The 23,260-nt window shown below is 32.1% G+C and overlaps 1 protein-coding gene across 4 annotated transcripts; it reads left to right on the forward strand.

Annotated features, from left to right (window-relative positions):
- Positions 1-15,074: 15,074 nt before the first annotated feature.
- LOC18043523 (RNA polymerase II C-terminal domain phosphatase-like 4) lies at positions 15,075-22,743 on the forward strand. Of its 4 annotated transcripts, XM_024185649.1 has the most exons (11): positions 15,075-15,461; positions 16,618-16,809; positions 17,351-17,557; positions 17,912-18,105; positions 18,898-18,983; positions 19,509-19,642; positions 19,838-20,018; positions 20,754-21,043; positions 21,384-21,569; positions 21,658-21,696; positions 21,987-22,743. In XM_024185649.1, exons 4-11 carry the CDS (start codon positions 17,912-17,914, stop codon positions 22,329-22,331), a joined length of 1,455 nt encoding a protein of 484 aa, XP_024041417.1. In that variant the 5' UTR covers positions 15,075-15,461; positions 16,618-16,809; positions 17,351-17,557; the 3' UTR covers positions 22,332-22,743. The 4 variants fall into 4 exon arrangements, with proteins under 4 accessions (XP_024041417.1, XP_006435822.2, XP_024041416.1 ...); XM_006435759.2 differs by lacking the exon at positions 16,618-16,809; XM_024185648.1 differs by lacking the exon at positions 16,618-16,809 and having other exon boundaries at positions 17,351-17,553.
- Positions 22,744-23,260: the final 517 nt, after the last annotated feature.

A 23,260-nucleotide genomic window follows, 5' to 3' on the forward strand; every position in this document is an offset into this window, starting at 1 on the left:
AACTATTTGGATTTGGTTTCCACTCATTATCAACAATGGATTCATACATCTATAAGAGATCATTCTCTTCATCAGACGAGTGCCCTATAATAAAGTGATCCTCACTAAATTTTTCAAACCTATCACTACCTACTCTAACACCTATATTGACAAGATTTTCAGATCTTATTAAAACACTTTCATGACATGACTGACCACCTCAAAATCAATGACAGGACAATTACTAATAAGAAAGAAAAGCTCCTCAAAAACCCAATATAAAGGACTCCTTAAGTTACTTGCATAACTTACAGTCCCTGATTTGATTAACTAACCAAAAAAAAGTGCCATATGTACATAATAGTAAAAAAATGTGACTGACTGAAACAGTTGGAGACGATGGCAAAAACATGTCAACCCAAACAACTCCTTTTTACAATGGTCGCCATAAAGAAAAACAACCTCGTTTCACAATTAAATTTTCAAATATTAAATTAAAAAGACCTAAAAATGGACTTACAAATCAAGGTGGCGCAAGCTGTTCATGTCTTCAATCATAAGATCGAATCATACAATCGTGTGGTAGTGAATTAGTAGCTCGTTTAGTTTCAACAAACCGACGCTGCTTGGGAGGTTTCCACTTCTATCCTCATCTCTGATTGCTGGTCCTTCCTCGCCGATTTCAAAGTGGAGTTCTTCGTGCTCAGATTCTTAAGAGAAAGGTAAATTTCTAGGGTTTCGATTTTAGTTCTACACTTCTTGTTGCAATTTTTTTTTTCTCAATAACCTTTTTTTTTTACTTTTTTTTTTGTTAACAAAATGGAAGCTATTATGTGGGGGGAAATACAAATTCATAATATTTTTTTTTTTGACAACTGTTATGATAGTCAAAACATGTTGTTTTGTATATTTTTGGATGGTAGAATTTGGGGGGGGGGGGGGGAGGGGTGGAAGCAAACATTTTTTCTTCATACTTGTGCGTTTTCAATGGTTTTCTCTCAAAAATACTGATTTTCAAATACATTAATCGCATTTTTGATATTTGGAAGTACAGATTCTATTTCTCATTTTTCACTTCAGACTTTTTTTTTCAACAATTACCAAGAAGAGCCTTAACTTTTATACTAATTGTAGTAGTTAAGGTCTTAATATTCTAGCTTGGAATATTTCTCCTATAGTTATTTGTATGCATGTTATCTTATATAAGACACATTTTTTTTACTTACACCATAGTGCTAATTGCAATCAATACTTGTCCATATATCGTTTTTTGGGTTGATAGAGAGATGTTGTGACTGGGCTTGTAAATTGAACCACTCTTACATTGGGTAAAGTTTTGGCTCCTGAATAAGTATAAGCTAAAGTATAGCACATGGATTACTGGTCTTTTATGATGAAGGAGCTAGGGAAAATATTATTTTTTTAATGATAAAGTGATGGAAGAACTAGAGTTAGTATTAATGACAATGAGGTTGAGTTTAAAAGAAGAAATTGGTTTCAAATGTTACTGTCTTTCAGTCGGCTTAACCACATAGGAAATAACAAGAGAGTGATTTACGTGTAGAATAAGAATTCCTAGTCAAGAAAAGTTTGAACAAAGCTAGTTTTGTAATTTTAGATGATATGGAAAACATACTTCTCATTGTCTAAGTTGTGACATTTGTAAGTCCAGCGCATTAATAACACTGGTTTTCTTATTGAAAACCATACGGTGAGTCCTTTGGCAGTTTTAGCCATATGGATGATAGTTCAATCGATGTTCCTCCTATATTCCACCACGATAACTCTATGAAATGAGAGTTATCATGATTCTTTTAGCCGCAAACCAATATTACTTAGAAAGTAAATGATGTGTTTTTATTGCATGAGAGTCTATTTAAGTATATTTTCAATAAATTGATTTTTTTAGATCATTTTGTGCTCAGATTATATGCATGATTGTAGGTGACCAGAAAACTCAAGTTTTATGTATGAAATACTGTTGCAGCAGACTTGTAGAGATGATTAGAGAACTTAACTGTAGTGGAATTAAAACAAGTTTGAAACAGTAAAGATGTTGTAGCTGTTGCTGCAACAATTTCGTAACAACTGCAGTTGAGATTTCGTGCGTGTTTACTAAAAGATTACGATCCAAGGTTTCCAAAAATGGAAGACATACAGCTACACAATTCTGGTTACTCTAATTCTAAGATATAAAAGGAGCACGCATGAAAAGAAAGAGAGAGCCGTCACTCAAGGAAAAATAGTAGAGAAAAATAAAAAGAAAACAGAGAATAAAAGAGATTTGAGGGCTGCAACATAGGATTTAAGGAGAAAAAGAAGGAGAAATCGCAAGATAAGCGAACTTCACTTTCTCGTTTTTATTTTCTTGTTTTTTAATATTTATGAGAATGTATCTGGTAGCTAAAGCAATTCTTGTTCCTGTTTTATTGCAAATCATGAACTAAACTTTGTTGTGGTTGAGTGTTAAGCAAACTTAATGATTATTTGACTGAAATATGTGTGTTGCGTTGTATTTACTATAACATTTTGTATTAATTTTACTTATTGCAATTCCCTATTTCGGCTGACCGCCCATTTAGTGGGATATTAGCTAAGAAATAGTCTAAAAAATGTCTGACTTAGTGGAACAAATTAAGACAATACATGGTTTTAGATTGGATTTCTCACGTTGAGTTAATCTCGATTTGAATTGAGGCATGCCTGATCTAAAATTAGTGGAAAACTAGACATAAGGATTCACCTTGTAGGGCAATTAGAACCTAGTACGTATAATGTTAAATCTAATGTTAGCGTAACAACTGTTCATTGTTAGGTTGTATTTAGATATAAGATATCTAACTGACAACAACTGAGGATACATAAGAGATTCTGTCTAATGCTGTAGTAGATGTTGTAGCAACATAATCTTAATTGCAAAAATAGTAAAAAACATTCAGTGAATTTAATCACTCAACTACTCATTTCCTATTGATTACATCCTTATATTTGACTTAAAATTTTCCTTATTGCATTTTGTTATTTCCATTTTTAATTTAATTAGTTCATAAGTTTCATAAATTATTTTAATTTAGAGTTAAATTACACTATTAAAATTGTTGTAACAAATCCGATAACGTCAATCCCTGTAGAGACGATATGAATACTCATCAGTATATTACTTGTTGTGTACACTTGTACATTAACATGACAAGCATTTATTTATTGATTTTACTTTCGATGATTACGGTTTTAATTTTAGTCCTAAACTTTTATGTCATTCTATTTGAACAGTAGTTGTAATGGTTATGCCAGTGGTATTGATTCTGTTGCCCCAAACTCTTTAACTCAATGTTTGAACCAGTTTAGTACCTTTGGGTTCCTGCGAATGAAATGATCTTGTTATTATGTCAAATATTGATAAAAATGTCAATTTATCGAGCTTTACCAATTTAGATTTATTATCTATTTATCCTTTATATGTTCATTTAGAGCAAGTCTCTAATTTAGATTCTAAGATGAAGGGATGAAATTAGAGAACTCATTATTCTGCACAAAAATTGTTTATAATTAGAGCATGATTCTCTGAATTCCCTTTAAATTATAGAGGTATTGCAAGATCCCATAAGGATCGTACAACTTTATATTATCTGATTTGGATGTCCTGTTTTTCTTCTAAATAGCATATAAGTTTCTTATGCAGTTGTTCCATAGACTGAAGAGGAACATCAGATGTCTTTACCGGATTGTATAAACTGGGCAAAGTTGATTGGCATGGAATTGCTTGCAATTATGCTATATCTAGAACTCCTATTAAAATTTCTATCAACGCTCAGAAATAATTTTTCAGGCAAAATAACATGTCTAGCAGAAAAGATGTTCCAGCTTGTTTGATTTTGTTGCAAATGAAGTTAGTAGTCTTACTCTCTCTCTCTCTCTCTCTCTGTGTGTGTGTGTGTCTCATGTATGCTTTGACTAGGATGTCATACGTTGCGTGCACACATGTACAAAAGTACAACGTAGTGGATACTCCTTGCTCGTGGATGTAGATAATATTGTTGGATAGATTAGTGTATTTTTGAAACTTTACTTTTGATTAGCTTTTTTACTTTAACTGATTGTCATTCTCACCTGCATAGTTAATATGTTTTTGATTTTGTACGCTTTTGATAGTCGAGAAAGTGTTGTAGATCTTCGGACCCAATTGACTTAATACCAAGTGCAATGTTGATTGGTTATTGGTCTTGCATCTATAGAGGTTGCTCAGTGTGCTTTTTGTTGCTCCTTTCTCATTCTGTAAGGCTGCTTGAACAACCAACACTTTTTCTACTGTAAGCCCACTCGCTTTGATGCTTGAAAAGTGAAAAGAGATTACATCCTTCATTAGGATAGGACTTAAATTTTGCTTCTTTACTGGAAGTTCAATTTCACTTCTTTGCTGGAAGTTCAATTTCACTTCAGCATTATTGGCTAATATATACATTATTTATATGTTAATTGGATAGGTTTGTTTACATTTTCCCACTGATATAACTAATAGTAATTTCCCTCTCGAATCTTAAACAATTAGGAACCAATAGTCTTAAACAATTACGAACAATGTGACAATTAAATAAATTATTGATAACTTCATAAATTTACAAATTCACATATTAATTTTTAAATGAATCTATTACTAGAGCAAGAAACCATCTAGCCATCTCAGTCTCGCCCATGTTATTTCAATTTCAGCATATGGAACGAAATCAATTCTTTAGGGCTGAGCTTATTTGACCTCTTTTCATATCAACCGTGCTACCTGCAAACAAATGAAGCAAATCCCAAAAACAGCTACAAGATTAAAAGCAAAAACAATGCCAAACAATCAAAGGCCTAACCCAAAATTAAAAATTTAAATTGCCAAGTTGGTTGCCTTACACAGTGGACTAAGCTACTAATTTGGAGAATTTAATAATGCAACTATAATGGTCGGAATTCTGAATTTTCTCTTATTATGTATATAGTGTTGCTACATTAACAGATTTTATTCTATAAAACTATAATTGATTGCATAATTCTTATCAACCATCACAATGAGGAATTAATCCATTTATGCAACCATCCCACGAACACAAATATTCTTCCCATTTACGTTGACGCTAAATGTTATTTGGTTACATTATCATCATCATCATTACTACATCAAAAAGTTGCATCACTATTATGTCAAAAGGTTGTGCAACAATATATGCTTTGCAAAAGATATTACCAGCTTTAATAACAAAAAAAAGCGATCCTTAACACTTCCCCCTCTATGTCAGCAAAATAACATCACTCCTTAGTTTGTCATATCTGCAAACCTGGTTCATAATAATGATTGCAAAATTATGGATATGTTATCAATTCTTTAGCAAAAAATATGAAGGATAAGCACAATATCACAGGAATAGATTGATTATAAGCCTGTGCAGACAAAGTTAGAAATAACTTACTGCTATAGTCCTCTGAGCTGCAGTCATGGCTGATTGTTGTGAAAATTTTAATATACTCGCAAGCGCACGAATCTAGAAATAGAATAGTGGTAACGAGGTCGATCCCACAGGGATTGTTATAAATTGAAAAGTCTAATTTAAATCTAAAATTAATATTAATTCTAACCTAGTTGAGCAAATTGAGTTCTTAAGAAAATTAAACCAATTAAACTAAGGAAATTAAAATAAAGGAGAATTCAATAAGATAAGAATTACCAAGGTTTCAGAATCCACCACTATTCAACTAGTAATTATCTAATTATTAATTAATCCCCAATTTTAGAGTGACAACTCGAAATCAATCTATGTCATCTCATGGATATAACAATTAAGCCCAAGTAATTAAATCTAGTGTAGGTTCTTTTTCTGCTTAATAATATGACATCTAAGAATCTCATGTAAACATATTGAATAACAAAGAGTCAAAGTTTCCTAAGCACTCCATGTAAATAATTTAATGAAAGACATAAAATCAAAGATAATCATGTATAAACTTTATAAATCCAAGCATAGAATTAATCGAATATTAATCCTAACAATCAATAATGCATGACAGAATTGATGAAAAGATTTTATTAACATCCAATTAATCATGTGAAATAAAAACCATAATCATCAAAGAACATATATAGGGAATTAATTAAATAAAAAGATATAATTATTTCATTGAATAGGGTTTCATCCTTAACCTCAGTATACGAAAATTAGCTAGACATACTTGAATTGGGAGCAACAAAATAAATAAATTCAGCCATGGGGAAGCCGAATTGCTGCAGATTTTCTTCTCTATCTTGAATCCTTGCGTCTCCAGTTCTCCCTTCCTCCCGTGGCCCTCTTGCCTTTATATAATGTTACTGACTTGCTTAATCCTTATTGGATTCTAATTGCATTAATTCTTCTCCACCGACTTATAAAGCCCACTCACCAAGGCCTTTTAAAATTATTCCTTACTAAACTTTGAAAACAAAGCACACGTTTGACCACAAAAGCAAAAGGCCAATTAATGATTTCTTCTTTTAATGCCCAGCACATGCATTCCAAATTGCCAAATCTTTGCTTTCCAAATGCATGCCCACCGTTCATCCTTTGAAGAGATTGACTTCCAATTTTGGTCTTCTTTACTTCCATTAATTCTTGGTTGCATTTTTTTGTATTCCAATTTAATCTTTATTCCTTCTCAATTTGAAGTGTTTTCATGACCTTTTTATCAACAATCTCCAATTAATTCCCTATTCAATAAAACAATTCAATTAATTAAAAATAACAAATAAATATAACTAGCAATTATATTATTAAGGGTAAAATATGTATATAAATTATGCTCATCACTGATGCTTTCAAACAAGTTTTTAAGAGAGTCATTTGTTTCTTTTTTATCAAGTAAATCATGCAAACATGGAAGAATGAAATTGCAAACTTATACAAGCAGTATTTAAGACAAAGAAAGTATAGGCCTAAATTCAATAAAGAGATATTACCAGAAACTTCTTTTACGCATGAAATATTGAACTTGCTCTTTTCTCCTCTATGATAAAAAATTTCATATTGGAAACGCAAGCCTCATAAACCCAAAATTACTCAACATGAGAACACAACTATGGATTCATAACTACAATTGAAATTCCATGATAAAAAATTGATTATTCAATTTAATCTCTTAAATGCTCTAATAAAGACGAATAATTTTCTCTTGCAAACAGTTAAATTGAAAAACAAAAAATTCTGATTGCATGTTTCAAGCAGGACTAGCACATGTAACTGCTTCATTTTTCTTTCTCATTTCTTCCCAAATGCATCCCATTTTCCCTATTCACCAACTCCATGTAAATAAAATACCATCAAATTTGACAATAGTGAAAAAACTCAAACCAAATAGAGCTGTTAATATTTCTGGTAAAGAAAAGTTAACTATTTTCAAATTGCATTTATAATGACAATACATAATACAAAATAAGAGGTGCCTATTGCCTAAACACTAATATTGTGTAAACAAAATCATATTACTTTATATTTCCATTACTTATCATATAAAATGGTAGGAGATGGAGTTTAATCATAACTATTTTCTTATCTATTTTTTTTTAATTTCCATACAAAGTGCCATTTCTACTATTTAAAGAGTTGATTCCATTTTTCAAATTTAGCATGCAGATAAAAAATGGCGGAGTCAAATTAATGTCTTTTCCTATTATTGTAAATATTATTTAACAAACAACATATAAGTGCTAAAACCCAATACGAAAATTCATAAATACTTAATTCAACTTTGAAATCAGTATTTTCAAAATCAATCAATGACATAGATCAGTGCTCAAATGGCCAACTATCTAAAAAGGAAACAAGTTAAATAGAACATAATTCAGCAAAAACAATAATCAGTATATTCGGCAATCAAAGCAGGCAATGGGTATGTATTGAATGATCTTTGCTTTTTACTAAGAGTGACCAAAGAGAATATACAATAATGTAATGTCAATTTAAAAAATTAAAATAAAAAACAAAAGGAAAAGAACATGTAATCAATTGAATAAAGAAATATTAGCAACTAGAAATGATCGATCAAGGAATTTATCGAATCCATATGTGATATGTTTGATGATAGGCTTACGATGTTTGCTTAACGAAAAGCCAATCCGTGAAGCAACATAATGACAAGCAATCTTTCTGCCTACGTTCGACCGATCAGCCAAGCCGCATGAGGAAGAAACGCTGACAGCAACCACTTGCAGATGAATAGGCATCGACTTTGTTGACGGGGTCGATTATGTTTTGAAAATTTTCTTTCACGGATAGTTTTTTCCCTTTTGATAAACCCTAAAGCATTCCCTCTTTGATTTTTAATTTTTCTCCCTCCACAAATAGTCTTCAAACCATTTGTTCCGGTTACTTATTTTTCTAAACAAACCAATTCACCCAGTTTCCCCTCCATTGCTACTTTTGGACAAATTAAACATTATCCGTTCGATTAAATTTTAATACTTTGAGCGGGTGAGATTTCCCTGATTGTATGTTACGTTAAACATAATTTAGGAATTACCCCCACTATAATTCACTATCCTTTGAGATGAGCTTCCTCTGCCTACTTGTAGTTCATGGTAATACAACAGAAATTTCAATCATATCCATATGACTGTATCCATGCTTAACCATGATTTCTTGAACTTCTTGAAACAACATAATAATCTTGTATTCCTTTGGTTCCCCTATATCCTATTCCTATCTCATACATCACCCCCATTAACTTTAACCAACAAAAGAAAAGGTAACACAAGTACCTGTATCAATTTTAAACAAAAAGTATTGCATCAAAAAATGCTATACTAATACAATTTTATTTAGTAAAAAAAAAAGCTCAACCTCAATGAAATTTTAAATGTAATTTGGTTAAAAAAAAATACAAAAGCAAATTCAATCTAATACATATAAAAAATAGAAACTGAAAAGAGAAAAATAACCCAACAAAAAAGAAAGCAAGTAACAACTATGGTGAATTTAGTTTGATATGTATAAATATTAATACTGATAATAACACATAGAATTCAGTTTTAAATGAACAAAGAAGCAAATACGATGAATTTAGTCTTATGAATATAAAGATACCAATTAATTGAAAAGAAATATAGTATATATACAACAATTTAGGAAAGCCCATAAAATAGGCAAATTAAGTTCAATAAATACATAAACAAATATGGTATATTCGGTCTAATAATTACATAAATAGCAAATTATAAAAAGTAAATTAAAAAAATACAACATTCAATAAAAAAATCCACCAATAATTAAACATAGTTCATCATTTAGAAAAATGGACTTGACAAGCCTAATTTTTCACAAAGATCATTAAACACGGGAACAACTTTACCAGAAAATACTTGCAAAAATAACTAGAAAAATGGAGTTACCAACCTTTAAACTTAGGTTCTCTCCAATAATTGAACTCAATCAATGCTGACAAAGGTTTGGTCAAAGTCATGGTAGATTTATACAACATTTTTGGCGCGATCCCATGTTCTTTCGATCTATTCTCTCACACAAAGAATGCGGCAATTTTTGTAACATTAACTTAGATTACTTGAGTTTACTTTAAACTATTACCTCTTGTCAAAAATAAAGAATGACGATGTGCTCAATTATTTTTTACTAAAATGTCCTCAATGTTGTTAATATTTTTAACGGAGGAATTAAGTTAAGGACTTGAATGACATAAATTTGTGCATGAAAGGATTTAATCGATTCATTTTATAAACTTCTGATCTCTGAATTTTTTTCTACAAATAATAAGGACTCAATTAAAAATTACCATTTCAAAGCACATAATATGATGGTCATGATCCTTGATCGAGAACAATCGCATAATTTATGTGGATATCAATAATTTTTGGAGAAATTATAAATTCACTTTTCATAATTTTTTTAAGGATCTTTATCCTTATTTACAGGTGGCAGAAAACTCTTTAAAAATTCAAAAGAATTTAAATTAAGACAGGATTCTAATCCAAAAATTATATACAAAATTCTCTTTTTTTTAAATTAAAAATTTCTTGTTACTAGTTAATTAATTAATTAATTTTAAATAACCAAGTCAGAGTTAAATATGCAAGAAAGACCTAAATTATAGTATTTTCTAATAAACCATCCATCATTATTCAACACTTCTTTTTATATGGGAATTAACAGCATGTGATTAGGAAAAATATTTCCGCCACCTTGTATGTGTGTGTGTGTGTGTGTAGGGGATGGATCAGCAGCCCCCCAAAAATATTTTCAATTTTATACTAATTAATATCCATTAGATTTGAATTGAATCAATAGATGAGATTTATTGAAATTAAATCTTCAAGATCTTTTAATATTTTATCTCTCCATATGGACCCCACCTCAAATCTTTCTCACTCTTTTATTTTCTCCATTCCTTCATGTGATGTGCTCTCTCTCTCTCTCCCCTCCACTCTTCTCTTCTCTTCTCTAATTCTCTAATTCTTTTTAATCTATAACTTTTCATTTGCTTTTTTTTTCCTCAACTATTAAAATTTTTTAACTCTCTCCCACAAAATTCTTTACTCTCTCCAACTATTAACCTCACAACTCTTGGTGAAAATACTTGAAAATATAGAAGATTTGATATGTTGTAATATTTTTATTTATTTTTTACAGTTAATTTTAGCTAACTTTTCTAATTCATAATTTTTTCAATATTTTTATCTTTTATAAATTATTTATTTTTTCATTTTATTAAATCATTTTGTTATTTCAATTATTTGACACATTATAGGGGAATAATGGCGAAGAGGTTGAAAAAAATCTTGAACAATTAGGCACTATATGTGGGGATGATTTTTTAAACATTAGAGCAGGCTAGAAACTACTATGAAGATTACGGTAGATATGAGGGGTTTTGGATTCGAACTCAATCTTCTTCCAAGAGTAGAGTGGGCTATAATGAGGTGACCAGTGGACAATTTACTTGTGTCCATCAAGGGCAGTATGTGCCTAAGAGTAATAAGCCTAATTTTATGGAAGAACACAATGAAAAAGATGCAAGTGAGGTAAATACAAAAAAAGAGTAGAAATTGTTCAACAGTCAAATACGGGTGTGAAGCTAGTATGCGGGTTATGTATGATAAATGGTCAAACAAGTGGAAAGTTATGATTTTCAAGGACTCTCACAATCATAAAGTAGTTACTCCTGCTAGAAGAATGAAGATGAAGTCAAACAAACATATGACTAAAGCTGCTAAGAATTTGACTAAAGCTTTTCATAGAGAAAATTTGCTTATTGCAAAAGTTTGTTCAATTCTAGAAGGTTCGAAAATGAGATTTAACAATAGAGATTGTTATAATCATTTGAGGAAAGTGCGTCATAGGCAATTAGATGAAGGGGATGCCCAATTAGTCCTTACATATTTTAGTAAAAAGCAAGCTGAGAATCCTCAAACTTTTTTTATGCAATCTAATGTGATGAAAAAGGGCAAGGACATTAGAAAAAGGGCAAGCAACCAATTTTTTTTGGGTTGATACTTGATCACGGTTGGCAAATCACTGTTTTCAGAATGTAGTTTCATTTGACACAACTTATAGAACAAACAAGTACAATATGCCATTTGCACCATTCACAGGAGTGAACCACCATTTACAGTCAATACAATTCAGTTTTACACTTATATAAGATGAAACAAAGGTAACATTTCAATGACTTTTTGAGGCATGGCTTGAAGCCATGGGAGGACGTACTCCAGTTTCTATCATTACTGACCAAGACTTAGTAGTGAAAGGGGCAATTGCGAGGTTTTTCCAAATACTCACCATCAATTATGCCTTTGGCGTATTAAGAAGAAGTTTGTCGAGAAACTGTCATATGTGTATTTCAAGAAGTCCATATTCAAGATCGGATTGAAAAAATGTATCATGTTTACTTACAAAGTAGAGGGATTTGAAGAAACTTGGAAGAGTTTGATTATAGAAAATAAATTGGAAGACAATGGATGGCTAAATCATCTATATGAAATATCTGCTTCTTGGGTACCTGTTTATAATCGTAGTATTTTTTTTTTTTTTGCTAGAATGAATACTACAGGACAAAGTGAGGGCACTAATTCATTTTTTTATGGCTTTATAACATCCTCGACAAATCTTAGAGTGTTTGCTGTGAAATATGAGGAAGCATTGAAAAGGACTATTGAAAAAGAAAGTGATGAAGATTTTGAATCAGAACACAAATATCGAATTGTCAATGATGGATAATTTCTTTTGAAACATGCATCACAATTATATACCAGAAATGCTTTTAATAAATTCAAGGATGAATGGAGTCAAGTTAATCAATAAAAAGTTGAAGAAAGTGAATGTGATGCCGAATTTCTCAAATACCTAGTGAGAACAAAGTTTGGAGAATCTGAAGAGTTTATGGTAAAGTTAAATTTGCAAACTTATGAGGATACTTGTGATTGTAAAAAAATTGAGTTTGTTGGAATACTTTATAGACATATGCTGAAAAAAGTGTTTGTTTGTTTAGACATTGATAAGCTGCCAAATCATTTTATTCTTTCAAGATGGAAACAAGAGGCAAGTAAATTTAGAAAGATAGATTTGAAAGATTTTTTTTTTTTAAATGATGGTAAAGAAGAATTAGAGGCTTTGAGACTAAGCCATATATGCCACCAAGCTACTAAATTAGGATGTGTTGCTGCATCTTCAAACAAGGCATACTTTATTTACATGGATGGTATAAACGAGCTAGCCAAAAAGCTGTCATGTATTTCAAACCAACCAGCCACCGTTTGGCAACAAAAAGATGATCTTGCTTTAGTATTAGTTCATCTCAGCCATTACTTTTGGATCCAAATATTTCACAAACCAAGGGTCGAAAGAAAGATGTTAACAACACTGGCTGAATCAAAAGTGGTATTGAGTTGGCTCTTGGCAAGAAAAAGAGGAAGTGCAATTTATAAGGTAAACTTGGATATGATGAGTGTATTTGTCCTTTGAATCCAATTAGAAAAAGTATTGAAACATGAAATCTAGATATATTGCAAATAAATCTTGTGATAATTACCTTTCAATATTAAAGATCTCTTTAAAAAGTTTATTTTTAATTATTTGCAGAAATATTAAAGAATGAAGCAATGCGTTAAATTGGTATCAATAGAATCATGAAGAGGATTGTTGTAAGTATGCTTAGACTTTGATTGATTATGTTCACTTAAATTTATATGTTTAATAGCCAACTTCTTCAATTCCTATAGTATGGTAAAATGATGATTATGTTAGTGTACTAGTTTTGTGATTGAATTCTTTTAAACCACTTTTTGTTATTGTATTGTTTTAAAATATCCACTGTGTTAGTTCATAAATCTGTTATTTGAGTTTTTTTTAGATTTTTTTTTTAATATTGAACTAATTTAATGCAAAATGTTTGAGTTAAACATGTTGTAATATTTTAGGGCCTACCTCCATTATATATGGGATATCATTTCCAGACTTGTTACACTACTCATATATGAAGTTGTTTTGGCTTTTAGTTCTTCACTTGTATCTGTGATTTGAGTTTTATTGTGCATAGTGATTGCCTCAAGCTATAGGCTTAAGTTGTATTCTGCAGACCATTGATACTACTTATTTTTCTTCGTTGTTGTTTTCATTCATTTCCCCTCTTATTTTCTTTTATTGTTAGTTTTGTGCAGCATTGTTGTTGAAATCCTTCTAGGATGACTGAAGGAGTTGAGCACCAAAGTCATTGATGAGGAAGATTGAAGCAACCAACTTGTTTCATTGGTTAAAGAAGTCCAAATTGCTTGTCATTTTGTCTTATTAAGTTGTTTTGGACTTATTTTATAGACCACTTAAAGCAAATTCTCATATTAATTATGACCTAATACTATAAATGTTAAAAAGCATAAGGGAAAGTTTCTATTTGTTTGCTCAAAATTACTATTATTTTCTCTTTCTTTATTTGAATTCATAATATAGAGTAGAGATCATGTTCCCATTTGCACATCCTTTTTCATGTACTTAAGATTATAAATTTGATAACTTAGAACTGCTCAGTTCTTTTATTGTTGTCATATATATTGGCAATAAAAGTTATTAGCAAATACTTAATCCAAATATTAACTGCCCTAAAATATGAACATTGCAAGCAATCATCTCATGACTCATGAGTCAACTAAATTTCATTCCCTATATTCTCAAATAGATATGTTTTCTTGAATTCACTTTCACGTTGAACTGGCCTTTACTAAAAGAGTTCTTTAAACCATTCGATCATTCACTCTTGCAGGGGGAAAAAACTTAAATGGGCTATGACTGTGTGGTAAATCTTTTTACCAATCAAATCTAGAGTTGAGATTTGAAGTAAAATTTCTAATACCATGTATAACAAATTAATTGATTCCAAATCATATTGAAGCAAACACACAATTTGGTAGTAATGCCGTTGTCAATAGACAAGCATAATCACAAATTTTTTTGTTAGACTTGTGTTTGATGAATTTTTCGGTGGGGGACGACGAGTTCTGGTGGTTAAAATTAATAATTTTGTGCTTTCAAATGATATGTAGAGAGGAAAAATAAATGAAACAAAGGGTTGTGAGGTTAACAATCAGAGAGAGTAAATAATTTTTGTTTAAGAGAGTTAAGAATTTTTATGGCTGGGAAAAAAAAGAAGCAAATGACAAGATATAGATTAAAATTGATATATATATATATATATATATATATATATATATATATATATATATATATATATATATATTTCATCATCTTAAATTTTAAGAAATGAAAGACTTTAACTCCAATTAACTAAAATTATTTGGAAACTAAATCTACATAATTTTCTTTCTATTCCTTAAAAAAAAATTGTAACTACTAATTATTTGAGAAATACAATTGAGCATTATTCAAAACAAAATGTAAGGAATTTGAACAGCTAAACTACCAATTTGAATTCTCTTTTAGTTTTTTTTTTCCTCGTCCAGTTATTTTTTGTTGTAACCTTTTACATTTTTTTATTTTGATTCGGTAAATTCTAATTAAAAATCCAAATAGTTTAATCCGAAACCGAATCCAACCACTCGGTTCGATTTTTGGTTCAAAATTTCAGAACCGAAACCAAACCAATTTCCAATAGCATTTTTATTACTCTGAAAACAGGTAAAGTTATACACACAACATATATTTGAACCCTAATTTCTATTTTCTAAATTCTAACCCAAAAATCTGCCGAATTTCGCTGCCGCTTCCTTCTGGAGCTGCTGCCGCTGCCGATTTCTTCTGACCTTGCTGCCGCCTGCAGATAACTGTCTTTGCTTCCTTCTGGCTTCACGATCTAGCAGCCATCGCTGCTTCCTTTATGTCCACTGCTGCTGCTGCTGCTGCTTCGCTCTGGCTCGGCTGTGGTCACTGCCGCTGCCGCTTCCTTCAAGGTTGTTGACTCTGTTGTGGTCACTGGTCACCAAGTTCTCTAAGCCCCTCACTGCGTATTACAGCTCGCAGGTACTTTAATTTGGTTTCATTTCGTAATTTTAATTGGAGTGCATTCTATTAATAGATCAAAATCACCCTGCAACATGATTTTGTTTTTGCTTTTATACACACTCATTTTTGCTGATGTCCGTTTTTGCAGCGTAATTATGCATGGAGAATATATATATGTATGTATGTATGTATGTATGTATGCGTGTATGTATGTATGTATGTATGTATGCGTGTGTGTATGCGTGTGTGTTTGCTGTAAATTTTTTATGTTTAGTTTTTCTTCACAGCTAATTGAGTTGTGTGATTGTGTTCTGTGCATTCAATAAAAATGGTGAAAAACCATATATTTGTTGTTGCAGAGAGGAGATTCCCCAGGTCCGATCTATTACAGTACCTTTAATCAGAACTGTTACTGAACCGAACCCATCAGTTCTGGTTCGGTTATTATTTTATTTTAGTGTTATTCGGCTTTTGAAATTTTCAAGCCGAACAGAAAAATTTCGGTTTTCTCCTATGCCGAACCGACGCCCACCTTTAGTTTTACCCTCAAGTCCTCAACATTGAGCTGGTCATCAGGAAAAAAAAAAGTAGATGAAAATTTTGACCAAATTTCTCTTATTTCATTTTTTTCGTCAAGACAAAATGAAATTGAAACACTCTCCAAACTAAAAAGAATTTTAGTTTGGCAAATACAATCGGTAGTTTTGCGTTAACTAGCGCAATTTCACTTCTTGCTTGGTATATAACTGGAGGGCGAAATTCTCTTACCATGGCATTAATCTTAACAAGCGGATTATCTCTTCTGTTCTCCCCGTTGTGATGCTTCAAGTCAGCTTGGCTTTTTCAATCTCCCAAATACTTTACTTTCTTCCCAGACCTTTGAATCAAATGAAATTCGTATTTTTGATGATTACTATTTACTCAATTTTATGAAATTTTCTGGTGCAGACTTCTTTACATTTATGAAATGTGAATCAGAGGATTGTATGCAATACTGCAATCTGTAACTCCAATTCCATCGCATTTTACAAAATGCAGACATATTGCATTTTTTAAAATGTAGATGTCTGCGGAAGAGAATCTTAGGCACTAGTTGGTTGAATTGGTAAAATTTTTGCCTCTAGTAGCATATCATGTATTCATATTGAGTGGACATTATTTTTCTGTGGCACAGGGTGGAATTATCTTAGGACCTTCTTTCTTAGGTCGAATCAAGATGTTTTGATATCGGACCGTAAGAACTCAAGCAAGAGGGATGGTGTTTGCTCATACAGTATCGACAATTGGGGGAATATATTTTGTCTTCATAAATACATTAAAAATGGACAAGGCTATGCTTATAAGGACAGTAAAGAAAACTTGGAGTGTTAGTATGACTGCTTTGTTTGTTCCTTTATTAATCAGCCTTCTAATTTCTCATATGTTAAGAGACCACATTCCTGGAATCCATAAGGGAAGGTTCTATTACTATCGTAGTTCTCTTGCGTCGATATCTTCTTTTGCTGTTGTTGTGGACGCCACTAGTGAGCTCAATTTATTAAAGTCGGAGTTAGGGCAACTTACAATGTCTACAGCAATAATTCATGATATAATTGGATTGTTTATATCTGCATTATCACCTATATGACATGCAAAAGGATGTCATATTGATCTCAATCCAGAGACAAAATCATGTTGATATGCATATAACTTCTATTTCGCTTTTTATGATTAATGCACATAACCATTAACTCAAAACAGATGGCACACCAACAAATCATGCCTTAATAAAGGTTAATCAGTTAAATTCATTCATAACCTTTGCTTATTTATGAATTTTTATAGTGGGTTTTAGCTTTTCTACGTTGTTTGTTAAATAATATTTACAATACTAAGCATTTCACTTATTTTTATGTTTTTGATACCAGGTGGCGGCGAACAATTGGTGGGCTCTACAGTCAAATCCCGGGTCATGATTAGAATGCAGCCAGTTCCTATCCAAATATTTTAATCTTCATAGTATTAACAGTCTCTCTTCTCCCTCTCACTCTTGTCCAGCCAAAATCGACCGCCAAAGAAACCAAATCGATCAACCCTCTTGCATCTCTCAGCTGAGCGGCCACACCGTGAGGCAAGTAAGCCCCTCTACATTAACATTATTAACTTTATTCTAAAGAAAAAAATAATGTTTTTTGCATGGGCTTTCCGTTTACCACCATTTAATTGCCATGAAAATGGAGATTTTCATTTTTCTTGAGTGAAACTGAGGGTTAAGGTTAAAGAAAAACAGTGCCATTCTTTTATTTTTTTTAAAAAAAAAACTTGAATATTAATAATTGAAAAGAAATATTGATAGTTGGAAAATAATGTGTCAGAATTTTTTTTCCCTGCCTTTTGTGTGTGTTATAGTTTGTAGGTTGTACCTTTTGTTCTCCAACTTTAATATTTCAACATTTAGATTACAATGTTGTGTTTGATGAATAACTCAGATGAGCCTCGCGACTGATTCTCCAGTAAACTCATCCAGCAGTGATGACTTTGCTGCATTTCTTGATGCTGAGCTTGATTCTAATTCGTTAGGGTCGTCTCCAGAAAAAGAAGCTGAAGATAAAGATGAGGACGAAGAGTCTATCGACGAGGAAGCTGAGAATGAGGAAGCCAGGGATGACAAAGACCTCGAAAGGTAGTTTATAGTTCCTTTTGGGTTATGAATGAATTTAACTGATTAACCTTTTTTAGGGCATGTTTTGTTGGTGTGTCAGCTGTTTGAGTTAATGGTTATGTATATTAATCATAAAAGGCAAGGTAGAAGTTGGATGCATATCAACATGATTTTGTCTCTGGTTTGAGATCAATATGACATCCTTTTGCATGTGCATACTAGTTGTATTGCCATTATTGCAACATGAGTACTCTTTTACTTGGAGCATTTTTATGGTAAAATGCTTCTTTCTTTTCTTATTGTAGCTTTTTCTCATTCTATATGAATGGTGTAATTCATCAGGGTTCGTCGAATTTCATTGATATTTGTTATATTTTTCATTTTTGTGGAAGTTTTAACCTATTGTACTGATATATGATGTGCCTGTCCAAATTATTGATCTTCCATTCGATCATTTCCTGTTGAGTTTACATATCTAACATATTTTAGTTCAATTCTACTCTTATACATAACTGCTATCACATGCTTAAATTCATTTTGAATAGGGAGAGATTCTAAGGTTGCTTTAATTTTTTTTATTTTGAGAGCAAATTGATAAGCTATCTGACCATTTGGAAATGTTTGGGGGGATGAAGATTGGATGTGGGGCCAAATAATAATCTTTTGATAATACTACCTTTTTATTGGGTTATATATCGATACATATTTACTTACACTGGTTATAGAAGTCATAGGGAAGAAATGTATTCACTTTTTCTTTGTCCTTTTCCCTGTTATTTTCTTCAATCATTGCTTATATGAATTAACTTACAGGATAAAAAGGCGCAAGACGCAGATAGTTGAAACCATACAGGAGCGTCCGGGGCCAACCTTACTTGGAAATCTTGAAGAAAAGACAGGTAAACTTTTTCCATGTATGTGATCTATTTTTATCCACTGGATGAACTGTTGGAGAGTTGCCTAATTAACGGTGCAACACTGTGAGCGGTTTTGGATAGACAACCCACCCTTTGCAGGAGATAAATCATGAAGTCATGTGATTTGCATTCATTATTTTAGTTTTCTCAGGTGGTATGTTTAAACTACTGAACTTGATAGATGCCCAAGGATATGAGAAAACATTTGTTTTGGAGAAATGGGATATATAGGACTTCAAAGGAATTGTAAACCTCAATCAACATGTCCACCTGGTTGAGTTTGAACTATTGGTAATAGACTAATCCAAGTAGTAATTGGTTTTTTTTTTCTGTATTTCACTGCATTAATCTTTAAGCTGTCCAAGATATGTGTGCCTCACTGTATCACGTAGAAACCACTTTTATTGGAATGGCATGATATAATGTCTTAGTACATCATGCACTCCTTCATTTTAGGTTTACTTTTATTAATTCAAACACTCAATTGGCTGGATTGAATTGGAGCAGACATGTTGTATTGTGCAGAAGTGTCCTTAGAAATGGATAACTGTCCACATCCGGGATCCCTTGGGGGCATGTGTTACAGGTGTGGAAAAAGGTTGGAAGAGGAATCTGGTGTCACATTCAGTTACATATGTAAGGTATACTTTTCAGAGATTACCAACAAGTACTTGTAGAATCACGAACCCTGATTGTTGACTGTGCTTTCTCTCTCATTTTATCTTCCAGGGTATTCCATATCGGTATATGAAAACATGACTATACTAGCAAAGTGTAATATGCTCTCTATTACTTTTAACTTGATTAATGAGTTGTAGTAACTACTTTTCTTGTAGGGCCTAAGGCTTGGAAATGATGAAATTGATCGTTTGCGGAACACAGATATGAAGCATTTGTTACGTCATAGAAAGCTTTATTTAATACTTGACCTTGATCACACGCTACTTAACTCGACTTTGCTTCTCCATTTGACTCCGGAGGAGGATTACTTGAAGAGCCAAGCAGATTCTCTTCAAGGTAGATAGTAATAGCTTAATATATGATTCCATAATTGGCATATTAGGCACTGTTTTCTTGTTTCACATTGTTCGTTTAATTCTAAATTTTGATTATTTTTATTCAATGTTTCACATCATTGGTTTAATTCTAACTTTTGATTTTTTATTCAGAAGAATAAGCTAATCTACAAGTAAAAAGGCTTAACAAATAAAAATTCTTTGGCATTAAGAAAAGAATGAGAGAAATAGTAGTTACAAAAGCTAAAGTTCGACACTTCTAGGTTGTCTTAACTGTAGTAGCAATTGTGATGATGTTGCTAGTATGAGCATGGAAGCAACTATTTAAATCCAAAGAAAAGGATAGACCAGCTTGTTATTGCTTGAAAAAAAGGCCGAGAGGGGTAATTAGAACCATTATTAGGTGCATGGAAGAGCAGATAAGATGAAGGTTATGGTAGGATCCTTTAAATCAATGATGAATTGAAGAGTATGACAGAATTTAATTCAGAAGTAGGATTATGCTTTGTGTTAGTCAGTCCTGCAAATTTAATACGAGCTCTTATTGAGAATCTTAGCTATCAACTTTGCTTTTGACTTCATCATGGTTTGTTTTTGCAATTATGTTTTGAATGATGAGCTCACCAACATATTTGTTGGTTATAAGTTTTGCTGTGTCGGATTATCATATTCCACAATATGGGTTTTATTGGCTTCTTAATGCTTTATGTTTTTCATTTTGTTGTGAAACAAGTAGATGTTTCAAAAGGGAGCCTCTTTATGTTGGCATTTATGAATATGATGACGAAATTGAGGCCATTTGTCCACACATTTTTGAAAGAAGCAAGTGAAATGTTTGAGATGTACATATACACTATGGGTGACAGGCCTTATGCCTTAGAAATGGCTAAGTTGCTTGATCCCAGCAGAGAGTACTTCAATGCTAGAGTGATTTCACGAGATGATGGCACTCAAAGACATCAGAAGGGCCTTGATGTGGTACTGGGGCAAGAAAGTGCTGTTCTGATTCTTGATGACACAGAAAACGTAAGTTTCAACCTCCTAAATTTCCTACCTAAATTTCCTATCTGTTGTTATCTGTACGGTAATAAATCATCACAATAAAGTGATGAGAATTGTTATAATGTACATCTGAATAATACTTGGGGAGCCTATTAATTTTGAGCTAGTAAATTTTTCCCCCTTTTCTATGATTTGCTTGGGGGTAATTGCATGGCTATTCTTTTTTTTCTTGCAAATATTAAAGGGAGTTCAAAATATACAAAACATGCTGAAGAATTGTTGATTTCCTTTTTGACTTGAACTTTTCTGAAATGAAATGATGGTGTCTATCTGAATCATTTTCGTGATGACGTCCATTATGTAGGCATGGACGAAGCACAGAGACAATTTGATACTGATGGAAAGATATCATTTCTTTGCTTCAAGTTGTCGCCAATTTGGCTACCACTGTCAATCTCTATCTCAGTTGAGGAGTGATGAAAGTGAGCTAGAGGGTGCACTTGCATCTGTTCTTAAAGTTCTCAAGCGAATCCACAATATTTTCTTCGATGTACATCTCTCTTCCTCAGCAGTTGTTGATGAAATTCGATATTGTTTGTTTAGGTGCTTGACTCTATTTACTGGAAATCATTTTGTAGGAACTTGCGAACGATCTTGCTGGCAGAGATGTGAGGCAGGTAAGACATTTCTTGGATGATTGACAGTGATCATGACCAGTATCGGTTGGGTCCTTAATATTCTTCTATGAGTGATATTTACCATGACTTTTTTTGTTTTTTGGTCTTCATATGCAATCTAATTCCAATGAATCTGTTTTCTGTCATTGCAAATTGATTTATTATCTCATGTATAAATGTTGGTTTATGAAAGTCATTTCTCAGTTATAGAACTCCATTTATTTGCACACTAACTCCAATAGGAAGATCTACGTTTATGAGGACTTTTGATCATCATATCTTGCTGGCAGGTGCTCAAAATGGTCCGGGGGGAAGTCTTAAAGGGGTGTAAACTTGTCTTCAGTCATGTTTTTCCAACTAAATTCCCAGCAGATACTCACTATCTATGGAAGATGGCGGAGCAGTTAGGAGCCACGTGCTTGATAGAACTTGATCCATCAGTGACACATGTGGTTTCAACAGATGCTCGAACAGAAAAGTCTCGCTGGGCAGCAAAGGAAGCTAAGTTTTTGGTGGATCCAAGGTGGATAGAGACAGCCAACTTTTTGTGGCAAAGGCAACCCGAAGAGAACTTTCCTGTGAAACAAAACAAACCTGAAGAGAACTTTCATGCGAAACAAATGAAGGATCAATAACGGAAAGATTTATGTAGCTGCTAACCCTGCAGTGAATCTTTATGTATGTAGCAAGTGTTGATGAATTGCTGACATGGGAAATTATCAGTAGAGTTTGTCACAACACTCGAGATAACTCAGCTAGATTACGGAAACTGGAAAGCTTATGATAGTTTTGCTGCGATGCTGTTCTTCTGTTAAATTTTCTGCGTGTTTATAGCTGCTAATTGTTGACATATAGAAATGTGACAGAAACCTCAACTGCATTTTGGTTCACTTTGACTATGAGATGTAAAAAGCGGCGTTTCCTTGATCGTAGTCTCTTAATGTTTTAAGCAGCAGAAGTTTGTATAGCTGAATTAGAATTCTTTACTTGATTTGTAGAAGTCGTTTATCGGCAGGTATTCATAATAGTGAAAAAATTTCTGGATAATGGAAGCTCAAATGACACATCTTAAAACTTTTTCTAAGGCCTTATTTTCAGATTTCAAATCAAACCAAACAGATAGCACTTGAAAGTTGAAACTTCATAGTCAATTATCTTAATAAATTGGATTGAATTCTCAAATTTTGTCACCCCCTTTCCTTAGAAAAGTAGATGGCGTCGTGGATGGTTCGGATATTGTTCTCAATGTCTGTTTTTTATTTTCTAAATTTAGAAAATGCTAAATATATATTCGGTAGATTATTTCTAAAAAAATGTTTAAAAATATAAAATTTATTTTACACTTTTATCAAATGAAATAAGAAAATAATTTTTCTTGTTTCACAATAAATATTAAGTTTTAAAATGAGCAATTTTCTTCCACCATCTCTCAATAATAATAATGATACCAACAACATTATTATTATTATTATTTCTTCTAGAAAATTTTATAACAACATTACTACTACTACTACCACTACTACCACTACCACTACCACTACCACTACTACTACTACTACTACTA

This window comes from Citrus clementina, unplaced genomic scaffold (assembly GCF_000493195.1).
Source record: "Citrus clementina cultivar Clemenules unplaced genomic scaffold, Citrus_clementina_v1.0 scaffold_4, whole genome shotgun sequence".
Classification (NCBI taxonomy): domain Eukaryota; kingdom Viridiplantae; phylum Streptophyta; class Magnoliopsida; order Sapindales; family Rutaceae; genus Citrus; species Citrus x clementina.